Genomic DNA, 21,567 nt, shown 5'->3' with positions numbered 1-21,567 from the left:
TCTCATGATCGGCTTGACAAGTCTACCTCTAATTATAGGAAATAAGGTCTCTGTCACCACATTTTTTACACTGGTAAGGTTTTATATTGGATCTTGTGGGAAGTACTGAACAGTTTGCAGGGCAAAATGCAGTGTTTTGCAAAAATAGATCACGTAATTAATTTTGGTCCTGGGATGCAGACAGCTGTCATTTCAGCTTAGAGTCATCACACGATTTAGGGTGTAAAAGACTCTGCAGGTAACTGCTCCCACTCCTTGCTCTCCGCACAGCCTGCTTTTATGGCAAGCAGGCTTCAAGGTTACATCAGGCTGCTCAGGCTCTGATTAGTTGTTTTTAAAACATCTCTGAGAATGGAGAGTCCTCAGCTCCTGTGGGAAACCTGTTCCACTGACCCTGCTCACTGTGGCTTTTCTTTTCCTAATATCTAATATGAATCGCCCTTGTTGCAGATTTCATGGGTTGCATCTTGTCCCTTCAGTGCACACCTTGGAACTCTGCAGTCTTCTGTTAGATGTCTATAAACAGCAGTAAGCCCTCTCTTCTTCAGGCTGAATAAACCCAGCTGGTTTGGACTCTCCATCCCACTGAGGGACAGCAACTAAAACGTGATATATCTTTGAACTGACATGACTGTTTTGCTTCTGGAGCCCAAGATGGTACCTTTCTGTGAACTTGTAGGGACACAATGCACCTGAAGCTTGTTCAGGTGTTTTACCATATAGACAAAACCTTAGAAAGTCAATGAGAGAACAGATCGGTTTAAAAACACTGATCCTCCTAACTTACTGTTCATGAACACTGCTATTTCATTAAGCCTCTAAGTATATCTGAAATACCGTGGTGCATTTGGAATTAAATAGTGCCTAAGTTCATTCTGGATAAGCAGGTGGCACACCAAGGAATAGTCAGGCTCAGCTCTGATATGAGGTGCAGTGAAGTAAGGAGGCTGTAAGGGAGTCTGAGACAGCCCCAAAATACGGCAGCAACATCACCAGTGGATGCTGAGCTGCCGAAGGGCAGGGCACAGTCACTGTGGATCGGTGTGGAGCACACGTGGGACTTTACTGAAGCTGTGTCCTTCTCCACAGAGTGGGGAATGCTTTCACTCCAAAAGCTTCTCTTTTTATTGCTGTTGTGTGCTGAAAGGTTCTTCTGTCATTTTGTTTTGCTGTCATTGGAGAAGTGCTTGAGAAAGTGAGGTTATACTTCTCAAGATCTTCAGATCTTCACCTGGCCTCACAAGAAGACAGCCCTGCAGCTGACAGAAGCCAGTTGCTGGATCACATGGAGCAAATGTGTACAATGATACAGGAGCAGTACTTGAAAGGAAAAGCAGTAAAGCAAGACTGTAATACACAGTGACAACACTGGTCCAATTTTGTAATGGGTAACAGCTCACACACCCACTGTGAAACTGGCCAAAAGTGCTCCTGAGTACCCTTGGAGCCTTTCTGCTCTTAGCTTTTTAATCCAGAGTAAGAAAAGCTGCTTGTGCCTGAGGTTTATACCTGCACTCAGTGCTGGCATTTCTGGGGCAGGTACCAGGATATAGATGGACCTGGGTTTCATTGGAGTCCTGGTGCAGACGTCTCTGCATGAACAACCCCAACAGTGCCTGCTGGAGAAAGACAGCTGGATTTCCCTTCCTGTAAGCACATCTGGAAGGTGCAAAGAGAACAATACACTTCCTGAGCAGTGCCATTTCTGATCTGTTGATTAGACTGTCCCTGGTGTTGTAGCAGATATCCAAGTGGGAGTGGAAAAAGTCAAAACTACCCAGGCTCCAGTCTTACAAGTTTTCATAAGGTAACCAATGCCCTGTGAATAAAACCATTTTGCACGCTAAATCAATGCCACTGCCTGTTGTTACAGAACACGAAGTTATTGGCATTGTCACAAGCTATAAATCACCGAGTCTATGTTTCAGAGTCATCGACTGCCTTGTAGGACTTTGCCAGGTCCTAGCCAGAGTTTAAATTCCTCTTTATTTTCATCTTATCTGAGCCTTTCTATGGCTTAAGAAGCCCAGTTTCCTCTGAAACTAGTTGTGACTTACTCATGCATTGATTCTTCATCAGGGGCTGGAGTCAAAGGATTTAAAATCCATTTAAAATCCTCTGTGCCAGGAACTTCCTGCTAGCCAAGGATCCTGGCATGCCTGAAGTCAGGGGTAGGCAGATCTTCTTGAAACATGCCAAGGAAGTTATTTCATTTCCCTCAGCCCCATCTTCGCTTTGTTTAAGGAAGCGGGAAGAAGACAAGCAAGAGGAAAAGGGTTTCACTCAGAACATCTCTCCACACTTCAGAGCTGATGAAGGGAACACAGAATATATTTGATAAGTGCTAGCAATCTGTGTGCTCTGTGATAAATGACAGGTTAAAAGAGCGTGCTTGCTGCGAAACATACTTTCTCACCTGGGGGCTGACGTGTAATCTGTTTTCCTCTCCCTCTTCCCAAGCTGTCCATTATAGGAGTGCAGACTGTGTTTCAAAACTGTGAATTTCAGGGAGTGGAGTGCTGTCTCAGATGTGCTCATTTCTGTGAAGTGCCATGCGTACCCGTCCCACTAGAAAGCAACAAAAATTAGCAAGTACACTTGCAAATCTGGATTTTAGTAAAAGCTGTCTGCGTAAGAAAACTTTTTTAAAAATTACTTGAGATTTTGATTTGTTTCTGGAACACATAAAAAACCCATTTCAGCCATGAACTTCATTCCCTTTTTCCTGGCTAGAGTTCCACATTTTCTCTCACATTTTGTTCAGACTGATGTTGTTGCATAATTTTAGATCAAAATCAAAAGATTTTCGGTTAAAGAGCTAGAAAACTGGAGTTTAAATTTGTGGCTCACACCACGTAGTCAACATACATCTAACTTCAAACATATGTTAGTCCCAGTGCCTTCAGTCTTGAGTCTGGGCTGAAGTGAGTGGATCTGTCTTGTGCTACGTTAGGGAGTAAGTTTAAAGAAACTCTTGATGGGTGTTCCTTGTTCAGTTAAAGGTAAAACTGGAGAGGTATGTGAGCACAGTTGTCAGCTGTTCAGGAAACAGTGGAGTGAACACTTACCTGTTAACAATAATGAAGGGAATAAAGAGATAGGTGGATTTGGTTTCTTACGCACTTTGGGGAAAGCTCACTGTCTGTGGTAGTGTTGTGGTTAAATCAGATGGTGCAAATAGGTGTTTGAGGCACTAAAAATTTACAATAAACTGAAGAAATGTTGATGCTTTACTAGCTTGGTAGCTTATGATCTTTCCAAATTTAATTAAAACAATACCTTTGCCAATTCTTTGAGCCCTAGGTTCAGTTACTTTGGAGGGTTATAGTGATTAGGGCTTCATAAGGATTTCAATGCTGCTTGCTCAATGTCAGAACTGTGCTTTTCTTATGAGTATAAAACATGAAAGATGAAGATTAGCTGTAACTGAGGGACATGTGTAATTTTATTTTCCATATTATCTTTTGTTCCTCATTTCTACTGAATCTACCTTAGAATGATTACTTGTGTGTGTGTGTGTCACTTCAAGGTATACTGAATCTGGATGAATGTCTACTCCTGCACTTTCAAAGTATATGGGTGCTCATACCCTTTTATTAATAACTACTTGGCCCAGCCATAAAAAAAGCCAGTAACAAGCAATAGTTTGTATATGCATATACAGATCAAAGGTGCCTGGAATCCGTATTGAGGGCTGATCCTTGAGAGAGAAGTCTCATAGGTACATGGATAATTTTATGAGCAATTTAACAGTATTCAAAGGTGAAGTAAATCTGCTGCTTGAAATGAACTGAAATTATAAGAGATGGTGAAGGTTTTTGTGGGGGTGTGTCCTCCCACCCCCTCTGTAGTTGCTCAATGCCTTAAATAAATTTTCTTTCTTTTTCTTCTCTATTTTTTTTCAGGATTAACAAACCTTAAAATCACTCTGAGAACACATTCATCAATTTGTCAGTTTTGACCAATGAATTTTGTAAAAACCCAAGGATGTTTTGAAAGACTTCTACCCAAATTTCAGTCATAGGGTGCATCTTAAGAGAAAACATGTGGCACGTGGTTACTTGCAACTAACGTTTTGGTCCTTCCTTATATGGTGGAAATCCGCTGGAAAGAGAAGACCTATTTTGTTAACAACGTTTTCACTGGTGGAAAAGAGTTGGCATCCCTCTCAGACTATGAAGCCCTTTGAGAAAAGCTTGTTGTTCCTAATGCTGCCTGTTGTTCTGAGAGTTGTCTGCTCCTCCTTTATTAGCGTCAACCTTGGTGTGAAAGTGATGAAAGGACAGTCTGTCTTCCTGTCAGAAGATGACCTCAAGTTTTCCATCCCCAGAGAGAAGGATGCCTGCAAAATAGAAGTGGTGGTCAATGAGCCAATAACACAGAGGGTTGGGACACTAACTCCGCAGGTATTTGGGCTTCTTTGTGCTGCTCTGAGTGTCCACAGGTGTGGGAGAAACATGGAACAGATGCTTTATTGATTACTTTTTTAAAATATTTTTGGGTATTGACTAAAAGGGATGAAACTGAACAGCATTGTGAGATTCAGCCTTTTGCCAAAAGTAGCCACCTGACAGAAAACTGCACCCCTGAAATCCAAAAGCTGAGCTCTGTAATGTGACTGCAAAGAAGGGAGTGCAGTCCAAAAGTCCTTTCACAAGCAGAGAACGGGTATTCCAAACCTTTCAGTGAGGAGATACACTCCTGCTTCTCAGCTGCCTGTTTTTCTACCATGAGAGTAATGCCCCTTGGGTAGCTACATAGCCTGCTACAGCGTTTTACATTTTAGTCACGCAGCCACTGCTTAGGGAGCAATTAAGAAAAGAATCATCACATACAATAAGCACATTGTGTACACCGTTGTTTGCTCTGCTCTGCAACAGCTAAATTGCTAGCAGATGGCAAATATATAAAAAAGAAATGTTTTCTGTTAAAATTTCAAGCTTGTAGGAATAATGAAATGTATTTCACATATCACTGTTCTGTTACTCATTTGCTTCACAAATCTCCCCACCTGAGCCATAGCAGGAAGGAGTTGAAGTAACTGATGTGAAAATGTAACAGTGGTGGTAGAAGATGAATGGTTTTAAAATGAACCGTAACCATACAGATTTTGTCTGTTTTAAGAGAGTTTTGTTAATTGTACCATGGGGCATACGCTTCTCTAAGTTACTGTATCTATACTGTTTTAAACATCCTCTCTGAGGTTTCTGGTGGTTTCTGTGAAGGTGGTTACAGAAGCACCAGTCTCAGTAGATTTTTTTCAAAGCTTCTGGCTTGGCCGTCATTGTTATTGTTGCAGACCACTGTCGAGTTGTTCAGCTGAACCAGCCTTCAGGAGGAGCAAAGGCACGCCAGGGAAAACAGGAGATGATGAGCAGGGCAATGCGTGATCTTCTCTAGCGACTGGCCCCGAGACACGCAGTGCCTCTGCTGAGACTTGAGGCCGGCAAAGCACTCCTGTAGGCAAGCTGGCTGGCTGAGTGATTTGGCTTTTGATTTATGCCTCAGCCTCTACATGCAATAGGACTAAGTTATTTCGAAAAAGCCAGTTTGTCCTTTGTAACCCAATGTGCTCCAAGCACAGGGTCAGAGGCAGTTTTCCAGACACCCCAGGAAATGCATACTCACTATACTTTATTATCCAGAATACCTAGGCTCCTTGCCTTTTCCCTCTCCCAACCCCACCTCTATTAACTGCCCATCCTTTCATGTCCCCAGCGCGAGCCCAGGCAGCTGAATGTGGCACTTGGAGACTGCAGACACATCCTATCTGTAGGGGTGAGCTCTGCCTGGCAGGTGGCCTTGAGGCACCAGGCTGGAAAGGGGCTGTAGCTGCTGGTGGTGCCTGGGATACTTCCCTTGAATAGCTCCTGGCTTGAGGGCCATTTCATTTGGAAAGGTGTCTTCTTTTCCTCTCTGCAGCTTGTAGGGATGTGAAAGTATCAGAGACACCCCACCATTTGGGGTTCTCCTGGGACACTGCCAGTGAGATAGGCAGTCTGGTTATCCCAAATCACATTTCCTTACTGGGAAAGAACAGTAGAGCATTTGTACGTTGAGGGATTCTATTTTAAATGCTAAAATCCTGGGCCAGACACTGAAAAGTGCTGCCTGACCTTTGACCATTCCTGAATAAATGTGCCAGACACCGGCCTTCCCGGTGCCACTCATGCTCTTTCTTCCAGGAAATTCTGCAGCCAGAGAAACGTCTCTGGTCTGATCAGTTTTACTGCCATTAAAGAAAGTAATGTTCTAGGAATGTATGACAATTTAATTATAAATTGTAATTGAAAAGCAGTTGAAGTAGAAAAAAACAAAGCTCGACAGTAATTAGGAAAAGATTTAGATCTCCTTTGTCTTACCCAGCACATTTACAGACAATTAGAGTTGCCTGTTCATATAAAAGGAAAACATATTAGGAAACATAAAACAGATGTTTCTTTTTGCAAAGCAGATTGTGTCTTATACATATATAAAGTGACTGTCAGTCAGTGGTAACAGACCTTTGTGGAAAGGTCCTTCATTTTCCATCCCCTTGCTATCAATTAAGAGATGGAACTAATGATGTCTTAGCAAGAAACAAATTAATTCTTTGGTATGATAAACCATCTCCTCTGCCATAGGCAGTCCCCTCTGTTATGAACAGGGATGCATCATCTGAGAAGTATCTCACTGTCAGCTGCACACCAGACCTACATGTCACCAAAAACCCCACTGACTTCGATGGCTCTGCGCTGTGAAGAGTCTCGCCCTCAGTGTACAGCCTTGAACTACTGGAAGCTGTAATGGGAGTGGCTTTTGTATATAATGCACTTTATTTTTTCTTTAAGGTTACACACCACCTAACTATTTATCTTTTTTTTTTTTTCATAAGGCCATCACTTAGCACCATCTAAATAACTAATCACCTTCCTTTATGTTAACTTGTACTGAGAAAAAAAAAGACACTAAATAAAGAAAAAGACATATTTATTGTTTATTAAATACTGAAAACAATGAAACACATATTTCTGTGACATCTGAAAACAACACACAAAAGAACCGTCACAACATAGTCAAAATCTTCCTGATATGAGAGAAATTTTGTTTTTCAGAAACTGCTCTTTTCTTTCTAAACAGTCCCAACAAAGAAATAGAAAATCAGTTATGTTTCCTGTAACCCCATACAGATTATTCCAGCATTTCTTTACCCCATAGGAAGGGTAGTAAATCCACATGTATGTATCTATTAATCAACTAATTCATTATTTAACTTTAAAAAAACCCTAAACCCAAAAACCTCCACTTTGTATAACATGCTTCTTGAAGAAAATTAAAAGCAGGTGATAAATTGTAAAATCACTATGAATATAGGACTATTTCCACATAGTTTAAGCATCTGAGAATACCTTCAGTGCAAGTGGATAGTGATGGTCATAGTCATAGAATCATAGAATGGTCTGGGTTGGAAAGGGACCCCAAGGATCAGAGAGTTCCAACCCCCCTGCCACAGGCAGGACCACCAACCCCCAGGCCTGGATCTACACAAGGTTGCCCAGGGCCCCATCCAACCTTAAACACCTCCAGGGATGGGTCATCCACCACCTCTCTGTGCAGCCTGTTCCAGCACCTCACCATGTCTCTGTAAAAACCTTCCCCCTAATATCTAATCTAAACTTTCCTCCTTTTAGTTTTAATCCATTCCCCCTTGTTCTGCCGTTGTCTATCCTTTTAAAAAGTTGATTCCCCTCCTGTTTGCTCCCTTCAGGTACTGGAAGGCTGCAATGAGGTCACCCCACAGCCTTCTCTTCTCCAGGCTGAACAAGCCCAGCTCCCTCAGGATCTCTTCTTAGGGCAGGTGCTCCAGCCCTAATCATCTTCATGGCACTCCACTGACCCCTCTCCAACAGTTCTACATCTTTCTTGTATTGGACCCCCAGATCTACATCATATATCTATTTCATTTCTATAATGAAAGCAGATTAATTATTTTCCCATTATAGAAAGATTCAAGTTCTAATTTCATTTAATGGCTAGAAAGAAACAAAGGTCAGAAGTTCTTATATCCTTTAAAGTAAATCCACAAAGCAGTCATAATGTACTTCAGTTAGCTATGCATTATAAACTAATTTAGGCATTAATGTATTACTTTATTCTTACACTGAAAATCAGAGCATCCAAAGAGTTTCCTCATGCACTGCATTTGCAGTCAAGTTTTTAGAACCCCACTAAAATCCCCCTTCCATTTCACCACACTCCAAAGTGACTGGGGAGATGTGTAGGTAATGCAGGCAAGCCATTTCCTTTCCATGGCTCTTTTTGGTGTAATTTAAGAAGTGACTGGTAGTAAGAAACGACCTTTCTGCAAAAAAGATGTGGTTCATCAGCCAGATGCATATGTATGTTAATCCTTATTAGTCATGGCCTCATCAGGTCTATCAGTGAATGCAGAACAGATTTTATTTTAGTCCTTGGAAGAACTAATCATGTGTGAATACTGCCCATAAAAACTGAATCAAAGCCACATTTAGTTTCACAGCAATACACTCAGGAAATGCAATGATTAGCTTTTGCTTTCTTGCTGACAAGAATATGTCCGGTCTCTCTCCAGGTATGAAACATGAGTATACTCCATCTATGCATGGCTTGAGTAGGGCTTGAGTAGGGCTTGAGTAGGGGTTCCCTGTTATCACAAGAATAACAGACACGGTCTTATCCATGCTAGGAGCTTTCAGCTGTAAAACTTTATAAATAAATACAGCTACAGGGGAATTGTAATTTGCCAGGCTTGCCAATAGGCTTATGTGAGGACATGAAAACTCTATGCCCCAAAATCCAAAGCCCTGCTCCAAAGAATGGCTGTGCCAGAACTCTCCAAAGCAATTTTTTTTTTTCTCATTTGGGTCAGACATTTTTCTGTATTGCCTTACTTTCACAAGTCAACAGACCATTAAATAAAGCAATCAGCCTGAAACAAGTGTCCGTTTTAGGTACTTAAACTATGGATAGTTATGCTGTGGGATTACAGTGACACTGGGGCTGGGTGTTGGTGTGGCACAGAGATGACATCTGATCTGGTAAAAGGCTACTGGTATAAAGCCAGTGTTGCAAAAAACACGTAACAAACCTGAGCTAGCAATATTTCCAACAAAGAGGTTTCACAGGATCATACTTTTGTAGTTCAATGGTAGTGATCATAAAGTAGAGCTTACAGTATAACCAAGCTATTGCCATGAGCAACTTTAAATGCTAAGAAATCAAACATTATTCTGCAGGGACTGCTGGCTTTTCAGATTCATTGCAGTTCTCCTGCAGAATAGAACTCCATCTGTAAGTGCACCGGCTTCAGTGGTAGAAATACGCGCTCAGATTATTTGTTGTGCTGCAGGAGGAACTTGGCAGCCTGAAACAATCATATTTATAGGCCTGTTCCCTTGCAGAGTGCCATCAGCCCCAGATTAATGTGATTGCTCTGGCTCTCACGGGGAGAGCACAGAACAGGTGAATACCTATTCATAGAAGTAAACTACAGGTTAAAAATGTCTTTAGCCTGATGGTCAGAGAGAAGTGGAACAGAAGCTGTGAGGTTGACATCCTTGGTAGTGTTGCCTATTCTTTCTCCATAGGTTTTTGACTGTCACTTCCTTCCTAATGAAGTCAAATATACCCACAACGGCTGTCCGATTTTAGATGAAGACACGGTCATGCTTAGGCTATACAGGTAAGCAGCAGCAGCAGGAGATTACACTCTGTTGTTACCTGAAGAACAGCTGCCCTCAGGAAGAGCAAGCAGTCCATTTTTCATGTTTTCAAGGTAAAAATATGTTCTTCTGTGCATTTCATAACTACTTAGATACAGCAGCAGCATCCTTAGTCAAAAAGTGGCCATCTGGTTAAGGAAACTTTTGTCACAATGTATTTCAGATATGCTGCAATAATGTTTGATAGTAGTAAGAAATAATGCACATTGCTTGTTTATTACAGAAAACAGGTGATTTTTCTTTTTATTATTGAAAGTGGCAACAGTAGATTCAGAGCCTGGTATGTTCTGTGGTGTCCTGCTGGCAGGGACACGGACCCTTCCATATACACAGCCAGTAACCTCTTTCTTCGCCCAGACACTGTTTTTACAGGGAGGAGGAGGTGGACAGCAGTGTCTGGCACCTCATGGTCTCTGCCATTCTGGGGTTTGAGGGCACACAAGAAAAAGGGGTTCAAGTAATTCAGTGTAGAAGGTGAGGCTGACGCCAAAGTCACAGAGTGATAGTAGATAGGAGGAAGCATAATTAACGTCTTTCTATCACCTATAGGTTTACAGAAACAGAAACGTTCGTAGAAATCTTCACCCTCCACGTGCAGTTACTTGAACCAGACTGTAACATCATCAAAATGCGCTCCCGTGCCCTGGAGGTCCCTGAGTACTATGGTCTGTCCAGGGCAATTGACAAGAACGTCCTTACTTTCGACTATGACAGGAAGATAAATCTGGATTGCACCATCTCCATAGCCTCTTCAGAAACCCACCTTCCTGCTCACGGCCAGGTCATCACTGGGGAAGCACATTCAGAGCAGCTTCGTGGAGATCAGCCACAGAGCTTCTTCCCCGGCCCCAGTATGATATGCTTTAGTTGTTTGCATTAGCAGGTTCAAAGACACCAGCAGATTAAGTCTGCAGAAGTGGGTTGCTTCAGACTTGCTGGGTAAGAGTAGGTCATGTGAAGTTTAATGAACAGCTTGAGCTATCACGAGAACTGAAAGGGGCATGAAGTTTGTGTGGGTCTCAATGCAGATCACAGATCTGGGTCAGTAATGCCTCGGTTGAAGTCTGGCTTTGGCTCCAAGGCGTGTGGACCAGTGTGACGGCCTTGAGAGTGCCAGACCTCAGTAGAAACTGCACCACGAGTTGCTGGAGGCAACATCTACCCAAGAGACCAAGGGAGGTTGGAAAATTCTGTAGGAAAAGCTAAGGCAGGAAAGGACTCCTAATCATCATCACACTGGCCTTTAATCAGGGTTAATTTAGCTGTGCGGATAAATGTCCCATGTTGATTTCTGCTCCAGTACCTGTTTCACTATTGCTTCTGTTGGTTACAGACCACAGCCTGGGCCAGCAGTGCAGAAACGAGAGCTGCGTGCTGGGACCAGGAGCTGTTCACGACGCAAAAATGGGCTGCGAAGAATTTCTGAGGATGGGGATCCGATATCAGCACCTTGACCCTCCCTCGCCTGACACCGATTATATTCCTGTGAGGCTGGATCTCACAGACAGCAGGAGCAAAACTCTGCACAAGGTAGACTTCTATGCAATCTTGCAACCTCTGACTGTCTTCCTGGTTAGAAAATCCAAAGCTCTGTCAATTCCTTTCAACTTTGAAGAGAGAGAGCAATCTTGAAAGTATATTCAGTTCTTAACAACACTGCCAGCTGGGCAAATGAAATGAATCGTCACCATGCTCCTATGCTTAGACCATTGTGGCTACAGAGAAACACCTCTGCTTGTTTGCTGGCAGGCATAAGTAATTTAGCCTGAGAGCAAAATTAATTCTGGCATAATTCCACCATTTTTATAGAGTACTAACTGCACCGACTTCAACATATATAGTAGTTAATAAGTTAAGAGCTCTGAGAACATATTCGGTTAATAATTAATGGATCCTGCATGTTTCTGTCAAGTAACATTATTCATTTAATTCACATCAAATTACGTAAACTGTTTCAGCCCAAAATTAAGGACACAAATAAGACCAGTGAACCTGGAAGACCTATTCCTAAATTCTAAATATTTACTTTAGGCATTTTCTTATTAAAATGTTTCAATTTTTATTTTCAAAAGAATGATTACTTTAACATCTACCCCTAGTAGCTATGTGAAAATAACAGAAATTGACTTTTGTTTGTTTGTTTGCTTCATTTTATTCTTTCATTTGTCTCATTTTTTCCTGTTGTAGACTGAGTACGCATGGATCCCTGTTCAGATTAAAGGTGCTATCCCCAATCAAATACCCAAGGCTGTCCCAACTGCAAAGTTCTTCCTGGAAGTAGATCAATTTATTTTAACCCACATTACAACCACAACTGTTGATGCTGAAGACAACGAAACTCCGAAGTCCCTGCTAGTCTTCAACATTACCAAGCCACCTCTGCAGGGCTTCATCACTCATCTATCTGACCATACAAAAGCTGTTGGTTCCTTCACATGGAAAGACCTCAATGACATGCTCATTGCTTATCAGCCTCCAAATAACAGCCATACAGAGAGGAGAAATTATGAGGTGACCATGTAATATATTTTATGAAGGGAACAGGGAAATAGGACCTAACCAAGGGCCTTGGGAAGTGATGTCTTTTCCACACAGCTTTACTCTCTATGTGAGACTGCTGATCCCTATGACCTGTGGACAGGTGACATATCTAAAACCATGAGAGACAAAGCAGCTTAAATGTCAGGATTGCCATTTGATTTTTGATTTGATTGTCCTACCTAATGTGGCAGTGGTGGCACAGGGATAACAAATAAGGAGTCCCAACAGATCCTACTGGGAGGAGTAAAAACATGTTGCTAGCATAGAGAAGATGATGTAAATGATGAGAGCAGGCTGGTATCTCCAAGGTCTGGAGTAATGGGGTAAATAAACAGTGTCAATCTAGGATATGAAGGCTGCAGGAATGCATTTGTGTTTTATGGGAGTGATCAGAGCATCGCTTCTCCCTTTTCTGTGTTAGCTGCTAGTGATGTTTCTCCTTCCAGATCTGCCACAGAGTGCTAACAGTGAATGTCTACTACTTTGGGTAAAGTGCTACTTCATTTTTTCAGTAATCTGTGCTGATAGATATTTTGTGTAATTCAACAGTCTGCCAGCACTCAGAGAAAAAAGCAATAGTCTTAAAAAGGAGGTATAAGAGGAAGAGAAATTAATTAATTAAATATATATATGCGCTAATAGTTACAAAATACCTATCTGATAGGATAGTTAAGCAATAACACACACACACACACAACCAAAATGATTGGGACTAAAGTAATGAAACCAAAGAGAGAAAAATCAGAGCAAGGTAAGCTGGGGAAAAGGTATAATGGAAGGGAGAATAACAGTAACTTTGGCACCTGATGCTGATAACTCTTAGGGTTTTTTTTAACCTTGCCCCAAACAACCACAAAAATACTTCTTTTCCATTAATTTCCACCCAGTGAAAACTAACTTTCTGAGCATTCACTGTGGATACTGCAGAAGGCAGATTCTTAATTTAGTGCAGAACCTCAGGAGCATTTTTTAGAAGCTAAATTGAGTTTGTTTGTCAACATATTGTTAGAATACTTTTAAATCTCTCAGGTAAGAACATGCTATATGTGTTTTGAGGTATAGCTGGTTTTCAATTTTCATTTCAATAAATTGTTTGTCTGTTTTTACAACAGGTGGAGTTTGAGGTTCATGACTTCTACTTTGCAAGGAGTTTACCAGTCACTGTTCATCTTTCTATCAGAACAACAGATACAAATGCTCCCCGGGTTTCATGGAATACAGGTGAGATCTCCTTTCCTTGGTTTATTTTGCTACAGATTTTATAATGCTTTGGCATTAGACATTCAACAAAGCTCTAAAATTCAAATTTATACCTGAAGTTTAAAGATCAATGAACTGAGGGAGCGTAAATCTATTTTCCCCTTTACCCATTTTGGGGAAACATGTTACAACTTGAAAAATAATCATAAGTTTTAACTGGAATGAAAAATAAAGAAAAAAAGGAGTCACAGAAAAATGAGAATTCATATATATAGTACTTTCTTCAAGAATGAAAAATTTAAAAGTGTAAATAATAAAGACAATTATGTGAACAGTAGGGTAGTGTATGGAGAAGACTGAGTCTTGTTGGTAGTGTTTTGAATGGAAGCCTGTAAAAATAAACAACTAAAAAAAAGAGGGTATGATATGCCACCAGGCATATGAATCACAGAATCACAGAATTATAGGGGTTGGAAGGGACCTTCAGAGTTCAATCCCCCTGACAAAGCAGGTTCCTTAGGACAGATCTCACAAGGAGGACATCCAGATGAATCATCTCCAGAGAAGGAGACTCCACACCCACCCTGGGTAGCCTGTTCCAGTGCTCTGTCACACTCACTGTGAAAGAATTCAATGAAGCCTGGAAGCCTTACAGGGTCAAGGCTAATTCATACAGATGTCTAATGCCTGCACTGGAGACAGGGCAGGTGCTCCCATTTAGAGTGAAATTTACATTGATATTTGATCATTAAAAGGCAAAGTTGTAAGATGAAACAAGTATTGAAGGTAACACCAGAGAAACAGCAGTAGAAAGGGGAAGGAACTGGGAAGTAGAGGTCTCGTCTTCCAGAGTTATTTCACCCCAAAATGACTGAGTAAAAAGGAGAGATACTGTCCTCTGTGATGAAGATCAATATATATTTTAAATGCATACTCACAAGGAAGTTGAGTGCCCAGTTTCAGACACTGTGAGATTGCAAGTGCAATGCTCCAGTTTGTGCAGATATCCAGAAATGTCCCTATTTAGTCTACCAAATCACTATGAACCGGAATACATAATTTCTCTGAAAAAAAATCCATTAAAGACAGTTGGCTAAGGCAAGTGTGTCAGATTAAAGACACCATCACAGAATCAAAGAACATTAGGAATTGGAAGGGACCTAGAAAGATTACCTAGTCCAACCCTCCTGCCAGAGCAGGATCACCTAGACTAAATCACACAGGAATGCATCCAGGTGGGTTTTGAATGTCTCCAGGGAAGGAGACTCCACAGCCCCTCAGGACAGCCTGTTCCAGTGCTCTGTCACACTCACAGTGAAAAAGTTCCTCCTTATATTCACATGCAACTTCCTGTGCTCCAGCTGGCACCCACTGCCCCTTGTCCTATCACTGGCCATCACTGAGAAGAGCATGGCTTTATACTTCTGACTCTTACCCTTTACATATTTATAAACATTCATGAGGTCACCCCTCAGTCTCTTCTTCAAGCTAAAGAGGCCCAGCTCCCTCAGGCTCTCCTCATGAGGAAGATGTTCCACTCCCTCAATCATCTTGGTGGCCCTGTGCTGGACTCTTTCAAGGAGTTCTATATCCTTCAAGCTTTTAAGTTGGCTTTGAAATATCAGTCACAGGTAGGTATGTACATGGAATTAAACATGACTTTTTTCCTGACTGCAAAATCTTATAGGAAATTTAGATGCTGACAGCCTTGAATGTTGCAGACATGTTGGTGAAATAGCACTCTGCTTGTTGCAGGCCTCAATCTCCTGGAAGGGCAATCCCGACCCATCACGTGGCAACACTTCCAAATTGTTGACAACGATGACATACAAAATGTTCGCTTGGTCACAGTTGATGGCTTACAGCATGGGCGGCTCACAGTGAGAGGTAAATCATTTCAACTCAAGGGCCTGGAAACACAATCTCTAGTGACAACTGGCTACCATATATGATCAAGTCGGTCGTAATGTCACTCCCTGCTGTGGGCTCCCAGCATAGGACTTATTTACAAGGCAAGAAAGTGTGGAAGGAGATACCTGGATGCACAGTGAGAAATTAAAAATATTGTGAGCTCAGAAAGTAAGTCAATTGTGTAGCTTGGGCACTTTTGCAATTAAGTGTATTTATGCATGGGGGTTACTTGCAAGCCTGGCACTTCGCCCACACACTGCTTTCATTAGAAAACTAAATTGCCTCTCAGTTCCTTCACCGGAGGTGGATTCAGCCCAAGCTGATGCTAATGCAGCCAGCAGTATCATGAAGCCTGACTGATGCTGCCCTGTCTCACCACGGCTAAATGAGGATGGGCAACGCCGTGCTGCAATGCTGCTGCGAGAGGAACGTCAGCACAGATGCCTCTCGCTCTGCGTCGCTCAAAGGAAGCAAGAAAATCCGAGGCAAGAGAATAGCCCTTCTGCAGTTTTCCCCTCGGGAGCGAAGGGCCAGAGCCGGAGCCGAGGGAAGCGGGCACGGCCTCGCAGCGACGGGCAGCAGCCGCCACCCAGCCCGGCCCTGCCCCGCCTGCTCCGGGCAGGGGGAGGCGGCCGCTGCTGCGGGAGCCAGGCTTGCCAGAGAGCTCAGCTCCCTCTGCTGACCGGCTTCCTCTGATACAGCCGCCATAGGCACGGAGATTTAACCGAAAGTGCTGTAAAAATCAGCGTTTAAACCTGTACTTTTTCAACGTATGCTTGCGTCCCAGAGCTGAGGTGTTCGGGACGTCAGCTGGGCTTTCACTGAGCAGGCTGCACCTAGGTGAAATGCAGCCACTGCATTTTTACTTCTTGCTCAAAGATGCTAAGGAATGATGAGCTGTTTTGATTTGTTGGCAAATGCAAACAACGTTTGGATATGGATGTTATTTACTGGCAGCTTTAAAGTTTATTTCAAAAAGCTGCTAATTCATTAGCCTTCTGCATTGTCGGTATTACTAATTTTGCTTTGCAGTCTCATGAGTCAGCACAGTGCTGGTCTCCTTGGGAAAATGATTAGTTAGAAAAGAATCACTCTGCCTTTGGCAGGGTGGAAAGATGCTGCCACTGTCAACACTGGATTTTTTGATAGTTAAACGTAACCATGTAAAATGCATAGCTCAGAGACATAAAACAAGTGCTTAAAGGAAAGGGGAAGGTGATGTTAGGAATTTAATGGAAATGATAACTACTGACAATTATATATCACCTCAGGAAACCACTGCCAATGAGTTCAGTATCTGCACAATCATCCTCTTCTAATGCTACAGGCAGAAACAGCGGGGTCAGCAGTGTTAGCTTGGCTCAGCTCTAGACATGGTGCTATAGGGGGGCTGCTGTGCTGAGCTGTAATTTTAAAGCATGTTCTCTTCAATGCTTAAAATACACGTAAAATGTTCTGATAAGAGAGTTGAGGTTAAAATTCAAGTAGCAACAGTTGCAGTGAAAAATCTTTGATACTGGAGGATATATTTCGCAGAATGGACATTTGGAGGATTTGTCTCTGCAGCCATAATTACAAATTCTGCATTCTTTTTAACTATTCCAAATCCCACAAACTTGTTTCCAGTGGGTGAAATTACATGTGATTTTTCTAGTTTGAAATGCATTCTCTTTCTCTCTCCCTTAATAAAATTCGTATTGGTGGAAGGTTTCTCCTCTGGGCTGCACTGCATGTTTCTGATGTGATTTCTTCTGTTTTGACAGGAGGGAAAGGATTCATGTTCACAGTCTCTGACATCCAGGCTGGAGTTGTTCATTACCATCATGATGACAGTGATTCTACTAAGGACTTTGTGGTATTTCGGATTTTTGATGGCCTCCATAGTATTCGCCATAAGTTTCCAATCAATATCCTCCCTAAAGATGACAGCCCTCCATTTCTTATCAGCAATGTTGTAATTGAAGTTTATGAGGGACAGACGATCCTGATTCAGGGCTCCATGCTCCACGCCTCTGACATGGACTCCAGTGATGATTACATACTATTCAATATTACCAAGCCACCACAGGCTGGAGAAATCATGAAGAAACCAGGACCAAACTTGATAGGTATCACATCCATGATAGCATGATTTTCTTCATCCCCTTCTTTTAAAACTTTATTAAATGCTATAAATAGAACTTATTTTGACCCAGGACAAATCATGGCAAATATGGACTTTTCTCTTTATAGTGTAAATCCCCATCATGAATTAATGTTGGTCTCTTGTGCTGGTTTTGGTCAGGATGGAGTTAACTTCTCTTGTAGCAGTGGATGGAATGCTGTGTTTGAGAGTTAAAATGGAAGCAGTGCTGGTAACACCCTGATGGTTTTAGTTGCTGTCAGACAGTCAAGGACTTTCTCAGCTCTTCATATTTCTCTATTCATGAGAAAGGAGGGGTGAAGCCAGGACAGGTGACCCAATCAGGCCAAAGAGAGTATTCCATGCCAATTACGTCCTGCTCGGTATAAAGGGGGGCTGATGAGAGGAGGAGAGGGGCAGCTCTGGGACGCGCGGTTTTGGGGGGACGGTCGGGTTTCGGGACGGCTCTGGGTAGCACGGCCTGAGCTGTGGGTTCGGTGAGACACTGCATTGGGTATCAACAGCTTCATATATTTTTTGCTCTAAAGTCCTGTTAGCATTGTTATATTTTATCTTTCTGCTATTTTAGTAAACTATCCTTATCCCAACCCACAGGCTTTTGGTTTCTTGGTTTTGGGGTTGTTATTTGCCTCTTCCTTTTCCCTTCCCTTGCCTCATACCCCTCCTCCCCCCTCCTCCCCCTCCTCTTTTCCTTTAAGGAGCAGGCAGCTGCTTGGATCTCGGCTCTCAGCCGGGGTGAAATCACATCTCTGCACCAGGATAACTATACCTGTGAACACAATTTATCCCATATTTCTTCCATTCTGAGTCCAGTTTTCATCCCCCAGAAAAGTTGGGCTAGTTGGGAGTTATTTCATCTGGGAGGATCCTGATAAGTTCAAAGCTATTAGATGACACTAATGATGCTAAAAAAAGTAAGCAACCTCTCGTTCTATTTACAATTCATTTCTGAAATCAGAAATTCCTGTGCTAGACTGCAGAGGCTGCTAGTACTGCAAGTTCTCCTCTGTCCTCTGAGGAGACCTTTAGGCCCATTTCCTGGATTCCTTCATTATTGGAATGATCTTTCAGTACAGAGAAAAGAAGTTGGTGATCTTCAGGAAACATGGAAAACAATGAGATAATATTTCAAAAGGCTTTCCCAAGTTAGGTTGAGAAAGAGGAGGTTATGCTTCACCTGTTACTTGCACAGGTAATGGATAATTTTTATGAGTTATTAAAATCATGCACTGTTCAATAGAAAGTATATTCTTCAATTCAACAGGGTATTCTGTCAGCAGTTTTCTTCAGAGGGACCTATTTAATGGAATAATTTATTATCATCATTTGGGAGGAGAAATATTTGAAGATTCCCTTGAATTTGTGCTGTGTGATAGCCACGACCCTCCCAATCTCTCAGAGCCACAGGTATGAAATGGAAATATCTTTGGCAGATCCCTGTCTGTTTGTTTGGTTTTGGTTTTTTTTAATGTCAGATGATTTTGCACCTTCTGACAGACTTTCAAATCAAACTGGTGTAGATCTTTTCTGTTTGCCATCACTGAGGTTATCACCACCAATGATATTCTTCAGTGCTAGCTCTTTAGTTCCTGTTCTTTCTTTCCATGGGGTAACTCTCTGCCCAGTCACAGAGAGATAAGTCCATTGTGAAGACTTTTTCCTAGTGTAAAAAGAAATGTTAAAAAGAAATTAGATTTGTAGGTGGTACAAACAAGCTAAATAGCCCTCCTTAAGTCAACTGAGAAGATACTGTTTATTTCACCCGGGAGTCCAACATACTGAACTTAACTTTAATTTAAAGGGAAATTGCTACTATTCATAGGCTTTGCATTCAACTGTTGCATATCTTCACTATTCATGTGTTCCTGATACAGCATGACAGCCACATCCCATATGTCACGTTCCAGGGGTCCATTTACTTCTCTGTGTGCATGTTTGGAAACAGCTGCTTGGACACTCTCTTACTGAGGCTGATGATTTTACTGTCTTCTTGATTTCAGGTGATGATGATGCACATTATCCCTGTGGATGATCAGCTACCCCGAGAAGCACCAGGAGTGACCCGTCACCTGGTTGTTAAGGAGACCGAGATTGCTCACCTAACTAAGAAACACCTCCACTTCATAGATGTGGAAGAGCAAGACAGAGAGCTCACATACACCATAACCACTTCCCCATTTTTCTCTTGCACTCACAGGTAGGTGTGACCTATCATAATCTTGCAGGTGGGACAGGGCAATGACCTATGTAAGAGGAGCAGCCTCAGTGCAGCAGAATGTTTGAGTCTCAGGTTCTTCATGCTTATTTAAAGTGCAAGTGGCTATAGTTGGGTGCAGCTCTCCTGTTGATGAGTAAGAGTGAGCTAGAGCTGAAAGCAACAGAATAATACACAGAGTAATTACAAAAAATCCCAAACATAACCCACATATATTTTAGAAAGAAATAAGAAGGAGGAAAGCACTTAAAATCTTTTCTTTCCTTTTGCTGGACTTTTATTTTACACTAGCCTGTGGGATCTTGCATAGCCATAAACACAACCCCCAGCACCTCTCTCGACTGATAGAGTGGGGCTGATCTGGACTTGTCCCAGACTGAGAAGATGAGGTGCTACAGCCTTTTCTAAGATATGTACTATCACCATGGAACCTGGTGGAGCAGAATGCAGGCAGAAGAGGTTGTGGGGGCAATAGGGCTATGAGAGGAACAGGTGTAGTCACTGACGGTCTTTCACCATTTGGTAAACTCATGACAGCACTGGCAACAATCTGCTAAACAGAAAAGTTTTAAATCCAGCTATTGTAGGATTTAAGCCGACAATCAACACTTTGAATTTTGACCTGAAGAAAAAAAGGATCAGCACGCAGGTGGGGGAAAAAGATGTTGGGACTGTTCCCTTATTCAGTGAAATAGCCACAGTTGGTTGTTTGCTGTGGTTGGAAAGCTGGATTGCTGGAAACTGGTTCGTTTCAGGAGTTTCTAAGATGCACAAAACCAATAAATAATTTATTTTTCTACATAAAGATAAATGTGGGTATGTAAGCAAGAAGAATGTGATGGACTAGAATTACAGGTGGTGTAAATGGTATTTGGGGTGTGCAGAGGCACACTTGTAGCAAACCCAGAGCTTTCCTGTAAGGTATGCAATGATTGTTCATGATGATCCTGAAAAATATTTCTTGTTATCAGTAGTGTGTGATAACATTTAAATGAATAACAGGGGTAGAGGGAAGAAAAGTGGTTTTACTTCAATGCAGCTGTGAGTGGGAAGTTAATCTGAAATGCAAGACTAAAATATGTCACTGTTGTTTTTCCTGTTCTTTGGTATTGCTAACCAGGGTGTGACATACATATTTTTGTACAGCCATTCAGACGCTGGGAAGCTGTTTATGGTGGACACCATTCCAAAGCTGGTCAAGGATCCTGCTGCTCTTGCACTGCGGTCATTTACTCAGGTTTGTTATGTTATCTGACATCATAAGCAGTTCTAAATATTTTTTAAAAGCTACCAGCTTGTGGCTCCTTTTTGACAGGAAAACAAGAGGTGAAAAATAAAGAGCAGTACTATAACAAGCTCTGCTTAAGAAGCTCAAAACTTTGCTAATTCAGCTCCAGCTTTTAAAATAAATTTCCACCATGCTTCAGTTCTGCAGTATGTAAACACATCTCTCTGAACTCAGCAGAGGCTGTGATTGCATAGGGTAGTCTGAATTTGGCTCCAGCATGACGTTAGGAGGAAGGAAAAAATACACAAAATGAGGTGTCTCCACCAACAGATGCAGTACAGGCTGGAACAGGCCTTTTTGGGGATTTTGTTGTTCAGTTTTCATGCTTCTGTAGTTTGACAGGTGTGTTACAAATATTCATAAAGTCTCCTGTTTTATATTCTGTTGTATGGTTAAGGTTGCATAACAGGTGATAGCTGCAGAACTATAATGAGAGCTTTGAGTCTACAAACGCTTAACCACATGTCTAATATGGGTGCGTGGATGCAAGATTTTTGGTGAATATTTTAGCCTTGTTCACCAGCCTGCC

The 21,567-nt window shown here is 42.0% G+C and overlaps 1 protein-coding gene across 1 annotated transcript in view; it reads left to right on the top strand.

Moving 5' to 3' along the window:
- Positions 1-4,175: 4,175 nt before the first annotated feature.
- The window catches only part of FREM1 (FRAS1 related extracellular matrix 1), a gene marked incomplete at both ends in the record, with an annotated part of 56,762 nt that continues 39,370 nt past the window's right edge, over positions 4,176-21,567 (top strand). Inside the window, 11 exons of the mRNA XM_084278955.1 lie at positions 4,176-4,406; positions 9,606-9,700; positions 10,290-10,591; positions 11,074-11,270; positions 11,928-12,251; positions 13,394-13,502; positions 15,237-15,368; positions 17,156-17,500; positions 18,800-18,942; positions 19,536-19,732; positions 20,897-20,987. Of these exons, the coding sequence (XP_084135081.1) occupies positions 4,176-4,406; positions 9,606-9,700; positions 10,290-10,591; positions 11,074-11,270; positions 11,928-12,251; positions 13,394-13,502; positions 15,237-15,368; positions 17,156-17,500; positions 18,800-18,942; positions 19,536-19,732; positions 20,897-20,987 (2,166 nt within the window). The remainder of the gene's footprint in view (positions 4,407-9,605; positions 9,701-10,289; positions 10,592-11,073; positions 11,271-11,927; positions 12,252-13,393; positions 13,503-15,236; positions 15,369-17,155; positions 17,501-18,799; positions 18,943-19,535; positions 19,733-20,896; positions 20,988-21,567) is intronic.

Source organism: Gallinula chloropus (genome assembly GCF_964237585.1).
Source record: "Gallinula chloropus genome assembly, chromosome: Z".
NCBI lineage: Eukaryota > Metazoa > Chordata > Aves > Gruiformes > Rallidae > Gallinula > Gallinula chloropus.
Note: the sequence above shows the minus strand (reverse complement) of the source record. Positions and strands in the feature narration are given on the sequence as shown.